Source organism: Jaculus jaculus, chromosome 23 (assembly GCF_020740685.1).
Source record: "Jaculus jaculus isolate mJacJac1 chromosome 23, mJacJac1.mat.Y.cur, whole genome shotgun sequence".
Taxonomy (NCBI): Eukaryota; Metazoa; Chordata; class Mammalia; order Rodentia; family Dipodidae; genus Jaculus; species Jaculus jaculus.
This window is the reverse complement of record NC_059124.1, coordinates 8355601-8368846: the sequence shown is the minus strand read 5'-3', so window position 1 is coordinate 8368846 and position 13246 is coordinate 8355601. Positions and strand designations below refer to the sequence as shown.

At 48.4% G+C, this 13246-nt stretch overlaps 1 protein-coding gene across 2 annotated transcripts in view; it reads left to right on the top strand.

The window, feature by feature from the left end:
* The window catches only part of Ano2 (anoctamin 2), a 382845-nt gene extending 371730 nt beyond the window's left edge, over positions 1-11115 (top strand). For both annotated transcript variants that reach the window (XM_045139660.1, XM_045139661.1), the window contains 2 exons: positions 8037-8142; positions 10257-11115. In XM_045139660.1, the coding sequence (XP_044995595.1) occupies positions 8037-8142; positions 10257-10529 (379 nt within the window). In that variant the 3' untranslated portion in view covers positions 10530-11115. The remainder of the gene's footprint in view (positions 1-8036; positions 8143-10256) is intronic.
* Positions 11116-13246: the final 2131 nt, after the last annotated feature.

Genomic DNA, 13246 nt, shown 5'->3' with positions numbered 1-13246 from the left:
GATTTTGGTCTTTTGGAACTTGTATGCCAGAGGAATGGAGCAGGATGTGGTCCCTGGGACTGCAGAAGTCTTGTGGAGTGGTAAGACACATTTTGTGGTCTATTATTCAGAAGGTTTTAAGGCGTTGAATGCAAGGATAATTGTATTGGCTTATGAGCTTTCAAAGGGGGCAAGGAAAGACAGTAAAGAACCTTGAGGGAACTGGGCTACTGGCATGAAATCTGGCTGTGTTCTGCTGCCCATGCCCAGGTCGTTTAAGCAAGGTTGACTATAAAAGTACAGACTGGTGTGCTTGGGAGAAGATACAGAACTGAAAGATGTATGGTTCATCACAGGAAAATTTCATGCAAGTTTAAGGTTAGCGGTGCAGAGACAGGTTTTAGGTGACTGAAGCCGCTATTGTCGAGTAGATGGCCATCGTTAAAGACGGCCCAACTATTTTACACTGAAATGACAAAAAAGAGGGCTGAAGTAAGTCTCACCCAGAAGAGACTGAATGGTAGAAATGCAAACTCTTTTTGAAAGGCTGTGACTAAAAGAAGTCACAATTTATTTCCTCCCTGGATTGGCAAAATGGTTGTATCCCTGTAAATCTGGTATTGATTTCGGAAACACGCAAAATTGCAAGAAAGTGGGTCCTGAACTGCACGCTGTTCCAGAAGCCACCACTGAAAGGTGGCGTGGGAAGCGTGGAGTAATGTCCCTGTATTAGAGGCCAGCGATGCCACTGTAAGATGGACCATGGTTTGCAGTGAAGACTCTGTGGTGTTTTAGATACGCCACAACTGTGCAGAGGCGAACATGCAGTGCTGTTGGCTCAGGATGGACGTTTCCCCTGGATACGAAGCCCAGCTACAGAGATGGAAATTGGAAATCCAGAGACTTGTTGTCATTGGTTATGGATGCTGGACTTGAATTGCAGATGTTTGATGTCTTCCTGATGGCAACTGGTTTTGCATTGGCCCAGTCTCTCCTTGTTATGCCTTATAGAAATGGAAATTTTTACTCTGTGCCATTACATGGTGGAAGTGTGTAACTTGCTTCGATTTCACAGGATGTACAGTTAAGAGATAGTCTTAACTCTCAGATGAGACTTGGGACTTTGGAACAGTCTGAAAGTTGTTAAAGACTGTGAGGACCGTGGAAACTGGGCTGAATGCAATTTGCAATGTGAGGTGATTCTGAGTCCGTGAAGGCCAGGAGTGGAATGTGGTAGTTTGAATTATGGTCCCATGGACTTGGGTGTTTTGTTAAAATTGCATTTGCAGCTTCAGCCTGTAGAAGACAGACTCCTGCTACAGGGAGATGCGTCACTGGGGGGCAGAATCTGAATTCCAGCCCAAAGCTAGGCAGAGAAGTTTGATTTCTGGCAAAGTACCTGCTTCCTGCTTTCTGGTGTTTCCTGGCTTGCTGTGGTTTCTCCCTCTATTTGGATTTATGACTGGGAGCCAGCTACTTCTGCCATTGGTGGAACTTTCCCTGGATCTGTTAGTTTGAAATAAATCCCTTCCTCCCATAAAACTTTGTTTGGCTGGAAGTCTGTCCCAGCATTGTAAAGCAGCTTACTATAGCCTCCCTTCTTAGTCCCCATCTGTCTTTGTCTCCTAGGAGAAACCATTTTATCACTACGTTCACCTATATTGTTGTATTAAATTCTCACTGTGTCTTCACTTAACATGGAGTGTTCATGTACACTCATTTATTAATCTGCGCATGGGCTGAAGGAGACCAGGCTCACACCTTCTGTGTACTGATGCTGTGATCCACACAGGTACACACATTCATTGATCTGTGCCCGGGCTGAGGGTGACCATGTTTGTATTGCTGTGGGTGCCAGCACTATGGTTCACATATTTATACACATTCATTGATGTGGGTCTAGGCTGCAGAGAACAGGCTCACACCTTGCATGATACACTCTGTGTTGGGTCCTCTGAATCCTGCTCTTCAGGGATGGGAATAACTTCCTTAGGTCGTTCCATTTGGAAAAGGTACGAGTGTTACCGCCTCACATATACCTTTTAGATTACCTAGTTGTCTCATTACTGACAGCTGTCTTTCTTTCAAACTTAATGTTAAAGTTTAAGAAAAATAAAGGAGAACTGGAGGGCTAAAAGGGAATGTCTCCAAAATTATATCCCTGAAACTAACCTCTTGCTTCCCTTGCTGGCTAGGGTTCACATCCAGCAGATATAGGGATCTGAGCGAATGTGGGGGTCCACCTTGTGTTATGGACACTTAATGAGGACTTTGGGAGACTCAGGCTCAGCAGATGAGGGAGACTGGTTCCTCATTGAAGGGCAAGTGAGCTGACGGTAATAGAACAGAAACACGTTGCTCTTCCTCTGGTCTCAGGGCTTCCCCTCCTCTGTCTGGGGCTTGCCTGGCTTCTGACACAAGTCTTGGGAGAAGCCCTCTGTGGTTGAGTCATTGTCATCAGTGTCATGAGAAACTTGCAGTGGGTGGAACTCAAGTGCTCTGAAATCAACCCTGAAAACCATGAGGAGAGAGATGGCTTAGTGGTTAAGCGCTTGCCTGTGAAGCCCAAGGACCCCGGTTTAAGGCTCGATTCCCCAGGACCCACATAATACAGATGCACAAGGGTACGCACGCATCTCAAATTTGTTTGCAGCAGCTGAAGGCCCTGGCGTACTCTTTCTCTCTCTGCCTCTTTCTCTGTCTGCCTGTCACTTTCAAATAAATAAAATAAAAAATTAAAAAATCACCTTCAGTAAAAGGAAGGATAGCTATGACCATTTTACATCCATAATCCACAGAGGCAATTCTGAAATTCTCCAAAATCTGAAGCTACGTCTGTGTTAATACCATGTCACAAGTGGAAAATTTTGCTATGCAGACACAAGTATCAAACTTCATATAGAAAATTACCTTCACTGCCTGGGGAGATGGCTCAGCAGTGAAAGGTGCTTACCTCTAAAGCCTGCAGGCCCAGGTTTGATTCACTACTGCCCGTGTAAAGCCAGATGCACAACATGGCACATGTGCCTGGTATTCATTTGCAGTGGAAAGTGTCACTGGCATGCCCATTCTCTCTCTTCCTTTCCCTTTCTAAATAAATAATAGAACATTTTTAAAGAAGAAAATTACATTCAGGCTACATGTATAAGAAGTATTTGAAACATAACTGATTTTCACGCTTTCATTTTGGTCCTGCCCCCAAATTGTCGGATGTATGCACATTCTAAAATCTTAAGCAATTCTATAATTTCTAATGCTTTTGGTACCAGGCATCTCAGAGAAGTGACTGTCTGTGTGCAGTGGCTTGTTCCATTGATGTTCCAGACAGGGCTGGATTCTTTGCATTGACACTTTATTTCTATAACAGCTGTGAAATAGAAAGCTCAGGTCCATGTGACGATGTTCTAGATAAGAACACCGGGTGTGGGAACATGGCCTGGCTTGCAAGAAGACTGTGTTAGTCAGTTTTCCACAACTAAAGCAAATACCAGAGATAAGTACCTTATGAAGAGGAGAGGTTTACCTTGGCTCCTTGTTTGTTTTTTGTTTTTTTTTTTAATGTAAGACCATGATTAATAATGGTCTGCATCACTTTGCGCTGGTGGCAAGGAAATATAATCTTGGCGGGAGTGTGTGACAGAGCAAAACTTCTTGATTCATGGCCAGGAAGTACAAGAGAAGGAGAGAAGTAAGAGAGGTCTCACCATCTCTTTCAAGGGCATATCCCTAGTGATGGAGCCCCAGCTGTTCAACGATTGCGTGTCCATGTTTGTGTGGTGTGTGTATGGGTATGCATGTTTGATGTGTGTGGTGTGTGTATGGGTATGGGTATGCATGTTTGATGTGTGTGGTGTGTGTATGGATATGCATGTTTGATGTGTGTGGGTACATAATGTGTGTGGTGGTATATTTGTACCTCTGTGTGTGTGTGTCTGTGTGTGCACACAAGCGTGTGCACGTGGAGAGGCCGGAGGTCAACACTGAGTGTCTTCGGCTATTGATGCCCACCTTATTTTTTAAGATGGGGGTCTTTTGCTGAACCTAGAGACCAAAGATCAAGCAACACTAGCTGTTCCAAGAATTCTCTGACTCCATTTCCCCAGCACTGGAATTTCAAGCCCTGACCACCATGCTGGGCATTTTGTGTGTGTGTGTGTGTGTGTGTGTGTGTGTGTGTGTGTGTGTGTGTGTATGCTGGGGATTCAAACTCGGTCCTCATGCTTGGGTGGTGTGCACTTTACTCCTTGAGCCATCTCCTTAGCCCTTGCCCCACCTTCACAAGTGGCATTCATATCCTCAGCTACTGACTCAAAAGCACCAACTTTGGGCTGGAGGGATGGCTTAGCCGCTGAGGCATTTGCCTTCAAAGCCTAAGGACCCAAGTTCGATTCCCCGGGACCCACGTTAGCCAGATGCACAAGGGGGCGCACTCGTCTGGAGTTTGTTTGGAAGGGTCTGGCGCGCCCATTCTGTCTCTCCCCCTTTCCCCCCACTTTCTCTGTCAAATAAATAAATTAAAAGTTAAAAAAATATTTTTTTAAAAACGCACACTTTCCCTAATGTTGTGCACTGGGTTTTTGAAAGAAAACAAACACCGTGGCTCATTATCACAGCAGTGGAAACAATCAAACCCACAAGCCGCCTGTCTTTGGTGACTGTTTCTGCTCTTCGAGCTAATTACCTCTTTGTTCAGTGAGTACTTTCTTGTTGCTTAATGAAAACATTTGATAAGTCTGACATCTGAGGATGAAATTTCAAAAAAAAAAAAATATTATGAAACTTTAACTTACATTGGCATGTAAACAACCAATTATGTGCCCAGTGGTGTGAGCTTACTGAGGTTTATGTTGTTTTTCAGACGATGAATCATGGTTCATTAGCGGATTGTGAAATCACTTCAGTGGGTCACGAATAGCGCTTTAAAGAATAGAATTAAACAAGAGTGGCGTGATGTAGTTGGCTAGAATAGAAAGGGTAGCGTAGAGAAGGTAGTATCAGTTCATTACACACAGCCAGGTTAAGTATGCTCCGTATCATTTTTATTTCAGCAGCACAAAAGCTCGCATATGTATATCAGTATAAAATATTTTTCTTACTGTAGGCCATGGTTTCTTTCTTCTTCTTTTTTTTTTTTGAAAAGCTAGCCTTGGGGAAAAGAATGTGACCACATGACAGACTCATTTAGTGGCTCACTCTTTAAAAAAAGAGACTCTCTTTGCTTCTCTGCACAGAGATATTTTCAAGTCGAGCCTTCCGGGAGGATCTCCAGATCCTTTGTTAGACTCTGAACATGTTTGGGACGCTCAGGGAGAGCAAAGTGAAGGTTCCAAAAGCCGTGGTAAGTTAGTAGCAGAGATGAACCAGCCTTAGATTATTTATGGATTCTTTCCAGGCTGGAAAGAGGGGTGAGCAGTGGCTCCCGTACGGAGCTGGGGGAGCAGCTGTTCTGCAGAGACAGACCCAGCAGAGAGGAGAAATGGCCTGTCATTGTTGCCAGGGGGCCTGGGCTGAGCCTGGGGAGGGATATCTCCCTGGTAAGCCATGTGGGGAGGCGTAGCACCCCTCCTCTGGAGACTGGAGAGCAGAGCCGGTTCTGGGCGCAGCAGAATGATAGGTGGGTCTGGGTTTTAGTTGTCGGTGCTTCTCCATCTCTGTGTTAGCAAGTGTGCAAAGTGGGCGTTTTGTGTGTCCTTACCCACGGGTGAATCCCTTGGTCTCCGCTGGGCAGCAGTGAGCTCTGTGACAGCTGTGATCAGCTGCTGGACGCCGGGGGGGGGGGGGGGGGGGGGGGGGGCTGGGCCGGGAGGTGGAGACGCCTGGCCTCTTGCCAAACCCTGCTGGTCATGCCGTTTGTCTCTGCCTTGCTGACTCCGCTGCTCTCCGCTCATTGGTCCGTGTGCACCCTTCCTCTCCCTGGTATGTTCCTATTCCCGTCCTTCATTTCTCCTCAGAAACCAAAAGGCATCAAGCTTTTACATGGACTTTTGGCAGACGCTAGTTTACTGAGGGCAGGGAAGGGACGAGAGAGAGAGCAGAGAGAGACTCTACTTGTGAGCCTACCCCCAACTGCAGCTGTTGGCGAGGCGCCCTCTGATCATGGGGAAAAGCCTGGGTCTTGCCAGATTCATATCCTTATTTTATAGTATATATATATATATATATATATATATATATATATATATATATATGACATACTATATCTATATATATCTATCCTCATTATATATGTCAGTGTAATGAGAGAGAGACTGGGCATGCTAGGGCCTGTAGGCACTGCAAAAGAACTCTAGACACATGTGCCACTATGTGCATCTGGCCTTACATGGGTATTGGGGAATCAAACTTGGGTCCTTAGACTTTACAGGTAAGCGCCTTAAACACTAAGCCAGATCTCTCCAGCCCACGCATCCTTATCTTGTCTCCACCTCCTACTGACCATTAAACCCTGGCCAAGTACTTAAATTCTGAGTCCATGCGCCTCCCATGCTATGTTAGAACTAGAATGCCCGGATAGGATGTTGTAAGAACTAACTAGATGACAAAACATCCAGAAAAGCCATTTGCTCAGAGGTGGATGCACAATGTCTGCCCACTATGTGATAGGGTTCTTCCCTAGTCTCTCCAGGGATGGAGTCCTTACCCTGCCATCCTCAGTGACCACACATACTGCTTTGTGGCCTCACACCATGCCAACTTGTCCTCCAGCCTTCGGCTTGCTTGTCTGACTTTTATTGAGCATTAAAGACTTGTGCAGTTACAGAGGGAAAATGATCCTACGGGGGTCATAGTGCTGGCACTAGCCCTTGAAGACTTCCCAGGCTTGAAAAAGAATGTGCCCATTGTAACAGGAGTCATTACAGAATAGGGAGTGAACAGACAGAGGGGTTGAAACCCCTGGAGCTTCTCCACAGGTCTGAGAAAGAGTTGCAAGCTCACGTTAGGCACTGATGCTTTGATTTATAAGCAAAATGCATCACAAAAGGGATGGAGAGATGGCTCAGCGGTTAGGGTGCTTGCCTGTGAAGTCTAAGGACCCATCTTCTACTCTCCAGATCCCATGTAAGCCAGATGCACAAGGTCACACATTCCCACTAGGTGGCGCAAGCATCTGGAGTTCTATTGCAGTGGCTGAGGCCCTAGTGAGCCAATTCGTTCTCCTTCACTCTCTCTCTAAAATAAAATAAAAATAATATATATATTTGTTAAATTTTTTAATTAATTAATTAATTTATTTGAAAGCGACAGACACAGAAAGACAGATAGAGGGAGAGAGAGAATGGGTGCGCCAGGGCTTCCAGCCTCTGCAACGAACTCCAGACGCATGAGCCCCTTTGTGTATCTGGCTAACGTGGGACCTGGGGAACCGAGCCTCGAACCAGGGTCCTTAGGCTTCACAGGCAAGCGCTTAACCATTAAGCCATCTCTCCAGCCCAAAATAATATTTAAAAAAAAAATCCATCACAGAAATAGTTAACGAATAAGATGATTGATCAACTGTGGCTCTTACTGATCTTCTACCCCATATTTACCTAACCTTCCACTCGGTCGGGATCAGTCTTCCTTTGGGTTGAGCAACGTGGCTGGGAAGCAAGACTGGCTCCACTGTTATGGTCACTGGCACAGCCTTAGTCCTAAGGCAGCTGGTTAGGGATCAGCCCGCTACCCACATCTTAATAGAGCCCAAGGTCTTCTGCAGGGTACTATGTGAGGCAATAGGGAGTCTCCCATGCCTTATCAGGGTCCACAGGGTTACATGGAGCCAGAGTGCCCCCCACGGGCCTGGGTGAGTCTCATCTTCCTTTGGCTTCTTTGAAAATTGTTTCTTGACACCAGAGGAAGCTTCAGGAGATGTTAGGGAGAGCAAATAGGGGAAAAGGCATCCTTCTGGTCCATGGACAGCTGTTGATAGAGCTAAGGATTTCCTCTGCTGTCTCCTATTTCCCAACTCGGAGAGCCAAGAGCTCATCTGTAATTCAAACCTCAAGGCCTTACCCACAGAAGTACCACCCTTGTCTCAGCACCCACCCCATTTCAACTCTGTGTCTCTCTTTGAGCAGGTTCAAGGATTACCGAGAGCCTCCTTGGGCACCAAACCCATACGAGTTTTCCAAGCAGTATTGGTCTGTTCTGTCTGCCCGTCTGGCCTTCGTCATCATCTTCCAGGTGAGTGGTTCACGTGAAGACCAGCCGTCCAGAATGCAGCCTTCAGGGGTGAAGATGGTCAGAGGTCCCCGTTGTTCTCATACCCGGATACGCGCGATACAGTCGCCCTCTGGGTATCCACTGGGTCTCAAGACCTTCAAGACCTCCCCTGGATGCCAGAAATCTAAGGGTGCATATGCCCTGCACATTTCAACATTTTCACAAACCCTACACACATCCTCACATATATTTTCCGTCATCTCATCTCATTGCCTAAGAGCCAATGACAGCTACAAATCCTGTACGTGTTAGCGTTGGTGCAATTTTGTCTTCCAACATTTTACATCCAGGGTTGGTTACATCTGAAGATCCAGTGCCTGCCCCGAGGACATGGAAGGCTGGCCGGGGTTGTGTCTGGCAGGGGCTGTCCTATGTGGCAGGCAGCGGTGAAATTCCCCTTCCCTGGGTGAAACAGGAGACCTTCTAAGAAGGTTTCTTTAATAGGTGGCCTTGGCAGAAAGAGGACAGGACGCAGGGTAAAGTTACGCGACAGATGTGGAGGAAGTCCCAGCATAGAGATAGCCTCCCCTTTAAACCTAAGACGAAGAGAGGCCGGTGGAAAGGGTCACTGAAACCAGAGTCTCTGCTCTGGGACAGACAGACAGCCTGTTCCCCCGAGCAGCCTGAGAAAGGGCTCGAGTTCCTTCCCAATCTTTCTTCCTGCGCTCCTGTTCCCCGCACCTTCCTTTGTTCATGGTGCTCAGTGGCTGGGACATCTGGTGGGAAGGGCCGCCTCAGCTATCTCGGCCGACCCGGGGTGAATAGCAAACTTGAGCTCGGTGATCCCTATCTTAAAACAATAGCCACAGCTCCAGTTGCGTCGCTGAGATTCTCTGAGCTCAGAGGCTCCCCGTGCCACCCCCACAATTCCCACTTGGGGTCCTGACGATCTCTGAGTGGGGGGACCAGAGCACAAACCAGATCCTTTTCTCTCCAGCTCCCTCAGGCTTTTGTGTCCCCTGAAGACAGGTCTCTGGGGGACTCTAAGGTATCCTTTCCCCCGGACCCCAAGGGAAGCCCATCAGCTAGTCTTTCACCTAAAGAAGACGCCATTCTTCCTCTGCAGAGATGGGGTGATATGTTTGAATGGGTCTCCCAGACAGCCCCCTGCTGGCCCGCTCTCAGGGGTCTCCTTGCTTTCCCATATGTCGCATGTCACAGGTCACTCCCATTGCTGGGCAGAGGATGAGGCAGCTCGTAGCACCTAAGTACACGGGTGGTGGGGGGGCTCTGAAAGCATTAGTGGTCCCCCAAATCTTCCTTTGAACCCCTAAGGACGTGGGCCGTCCATGGGCTTTGTCACTGCTTGAGGAATCTCAGAGGGGAGAAGATACGCAGGACTGTCACGGCCAGACACAGGGACAGCTCTCGCCGATTAAGGAGTCTGCTGCGTGGATGTGTGGGAAGGCAGAAAGGGTGTGTGAGGAAGACAGACTCAGATCACAGGACCAGCCGGCCTTCACCGGGTATACGGGAGGCCCTGTAGTCATTCAAACAGAAACTTCTCCCTGCTTGCTCTCACCTCTCTTGTGTGTCCCCGAGATGCTGTAAAACCCCAAGTTTTGTCTCTGGTATCGAGGACAGAGAGAGAGAGAGAGAGCGAGAGAGAGCGGGAGGGAGAAAAGGAGCCACTGTTATGGTCACTGCCACAGCCCTAGACAGACCACTGGGCCCTGTGGCCACTTCCCAAGAGGCTCAGAGCAAGGAAGACCTGGAGGCTTAGGGGCCAAGGATCAAGGTTAGGGTGCGTGAGGGCATCCTGTGGGTGGGGTCATGGCACACCACAAGCCCACTTACTGTGCCCTGCCCCCCACCAAGCGCCTTCACCGGTGTTTGACATGTATTAAGTCGTGAATCCTTACAGCTGCTCCTGGGGACGATGGAGTTTGACCGGACGCTTAGTGTCAGAGAGGACACAGAGACACTTAGGCTCATTTGTGAGTCGCCCAGCGTTCTGTTTTAGGTCCCATTGCACTGGGGTGAGGTCCACGGACGGACACTGATGGGTTGGTGCCCTCTAAGCAGCAGCCTCCGTGACAGGCCTCTTCACTCACACCTCTTCCTCTCTTGGGCAGAACCTTGTGATGTTCCTGAGTGTCCTAGTGGACTGGATGATCCCAGATATCCCCACAGACATCAGCGACCAGATCAAGAAAGAGAAGAGCTTGCTGGTGGACTTCTTCCTGAAGGAGGAGCATGACAAGGTCAAGCTCGCCGACGAGTCGGCGCAGAAGAGCCAGGGCGGCGGCGATCGGGGCCGGGGGAGCCGTGCCGCCAGCTCGGTGCCCTCACGCCGCAGTGGCGCGGGCAGCGTGGTGTCCTCGGCTTCCCAGCACACCAACGTGTGAGCCCACAGCCTGGCCTCCGTGGATGGCGTGGCCGTGGCAAGGGCAAGTTCTCCCAAGCGCTCTGCCCCAGCCGGAAGCTGGCTTGCAGGAGTCAGGAGACGAGAGGGGAAGGGAACTGTAGAGAGCTCAGGAAGGCAGAAGGATGAGGCTGCTCCCCAGAAACTTGAAGCTTAATATTCTTTTTATAGGTCCTCTTTTGAGCGGTGACCCCCTCAGGGGCTTGTTTGAATCCCTGCGGTTCCCCGCTTGTGATGTAGCCATCACCTCTCGTGAGCACAGGCCAGGAAAGAGGTGTAGTCGGGGTACGGTCAGTCCTAGCCCCCCACTCTTCAGTGATTACCACCCCTTTCCTACTGCGACCCCCTAGAAAATAAAAAGAAATCTCTCCCAGCCACGTGTGGCTTCTGCCATCGCAGGACTTGGCAGATGCAAATTAAGTCACAGGCAGATGACTGTGGCCGCCGGACCCGACGGCTGGCCAAGAGCAAAGGTCCAGCCCGGGGTTACTCCGCAGTTCGTCTCACGAGGACGCTTGGAATTCAATGCAGCTATCCGCCGTTTTATGCACGTTCAGATTTAAATCAAATAAATGGAGGCATTCTTTTGAAAAAATATAAAAATGCATCTCTTGTCTTTGGCATCTCCTCCCTTGTTTCTGGTTCCCTGCCTCCCTCCGTACGCCTTCCCTCTTCCAATACACAGTTGTTGAATTCTTACTATGAGCCGAGCAGACAGGAGATGAGACCAGCATCCCGGTCTGGGGCAGCTCACAGCCTGAAGGCCGACCCTGGGCCAGTGAGTGTGTGGTATTTGACAGAGTCAGAGCACAGCAGCAGATCTCGGGCAGGGCAAGGTAGAGAGGGGGTGCGGAAGTACAGAGGTGAGGGTCTCGACCATCTCATGTACGCATTAATACACAAGTCCTCGCTGGTAAGGGCATGAATCTTGAAATGCTAATACAGTTCATTCAGACCAGCTTGGCGGGGCTCTGCGGGGAGATGTTCAGGGAGACATAAAAGAAAGACAAATGTCATTCATCATTGCCAAACACGCCTCTCTCCAGAGACGAGCTGCATAGACACTTCAGCCAGACCTGAGCCCGGTTCTTTGCAAGTCAGCCCGACTAGAACCCAGTAGCAAAGAAGGTTCCGCTCCCGAGGAGAGCTGGGAGCAGCTCTCATGGGCCGGTGACCTAGGCAGAGACATCTGGGAATGGACTGGTCATCTACCACCAGACCGTTAGGGATCTCATCCTAGTTAGGCCTATCGCCCGCATCCCTGGGCTCAGGTGACCCGGGGAGTGTGCATGTTACCAGCCAGGCCACCAGGTGTACTTGATGGGTCCCAGCAGCAGTGAGGGCTTAAGTTTCCTAAGAATGAGAACTTTCCAAACATTTGTTAACCTGGGTGGAGAGACGATGGTTGTGGCCCCCTTCACTTACAACGAATTTAAAAACCCCTGGGATAGGACTGGAGAGATGGCTTAGCGGTTAACCGCTTGCCTGTGAAGCCTAAGGACCCCGGTTCGAGGCTCGGTTCCCCAGGTCCCACGTTAGCCAGATGCACAAGGAGGCGCACGCGTCTGGAGTTCATTTGCAGAGGCTGGAAGCCCTGGCGCGCCCATTCTCTCTCTCTCCCTCTATCTGTCTTTCTCTCTGTGTCTGTCGCTCTCAAATAAGTAAATAAATAATTAAAAAAAAAAAAACCCTGGGCTGGAGAGATGGCTTAGCAGTTAAGTACTTGCCTGTGAAGCCAAAGCACCCCGGTTCGAGGCTCGATTCCCCAGGACCCACGTTAGCCAGATGCACAAGAGGGCACACGCGTCTGGAGTTTGTTTGCAGTGGCTGGAGGCCCTGGCGTGCCCATTCTCTCTCTCTGTCTGCCTTTCTTTCTCTTTCTCTCTCTCTGTCACTTTCAAATAATTAAATAAAAACGAACAAAAAAATTAAAAACAAAACTCCTCCCCTAAGTCTTTTAAGGAAAAAAAAAAATTTACTCTCTTGATGCACGTGAACAATATTGTGGGCAAAAGTCTGAAGCAGTGAAGAAAAAGAAGTCCGTCACCTGACTCCCCCTTTCCAGATAGGATGACTGTCAGGCTGTTCATGACCTCAGTCATGTCCCTGCAGCACAGACACATAGCTCGATTTGAAATGATATCTATTTTGTTTAATTGTAGAAACGATTGATGTTTCTGAAGATTTAGAAAAATACCAAAAGAAAAAAAAAAGAGAGAGAGAGAAACATAAACAGTAAAAGTTTAAGTCAGCCAAGTGTTTAGCTCCAAGAGATAATTTACAATCAGTCTTTTCTAATTTTCTCTGAGGTGGACAGGACTCAGCGCCTTGTCTTACAGACGCGGCTGCCAGCCCTGCATAGGATCACGAGGAGGAAGGGCTTGGCGAGCAGAAGGTGTCACCGACTGGCCACCAGGCCCTGTCTTATTAGTCACAGAAGTAAATGACGGGATAAATAATACGGACGGGAGTACTCTGTGTCACATAAAACAAAAATGAAGGAAAGATCTCTTGTCCTTTCTTTTCATGGTCCTTTTAGACATAGCAGCTGCCTCTGATCCCCTCCCCTCCCCACACACAGTGTGAAAATGGAAGAGCCTCACTTTTAAGGATCCAGAAAACCATCACTGAATTCCTGCTAAAAAGGAAAAAAAAAAAATTGGCCACGCTTTTGTTGTATCTAATTTTACTTTTCTTTCT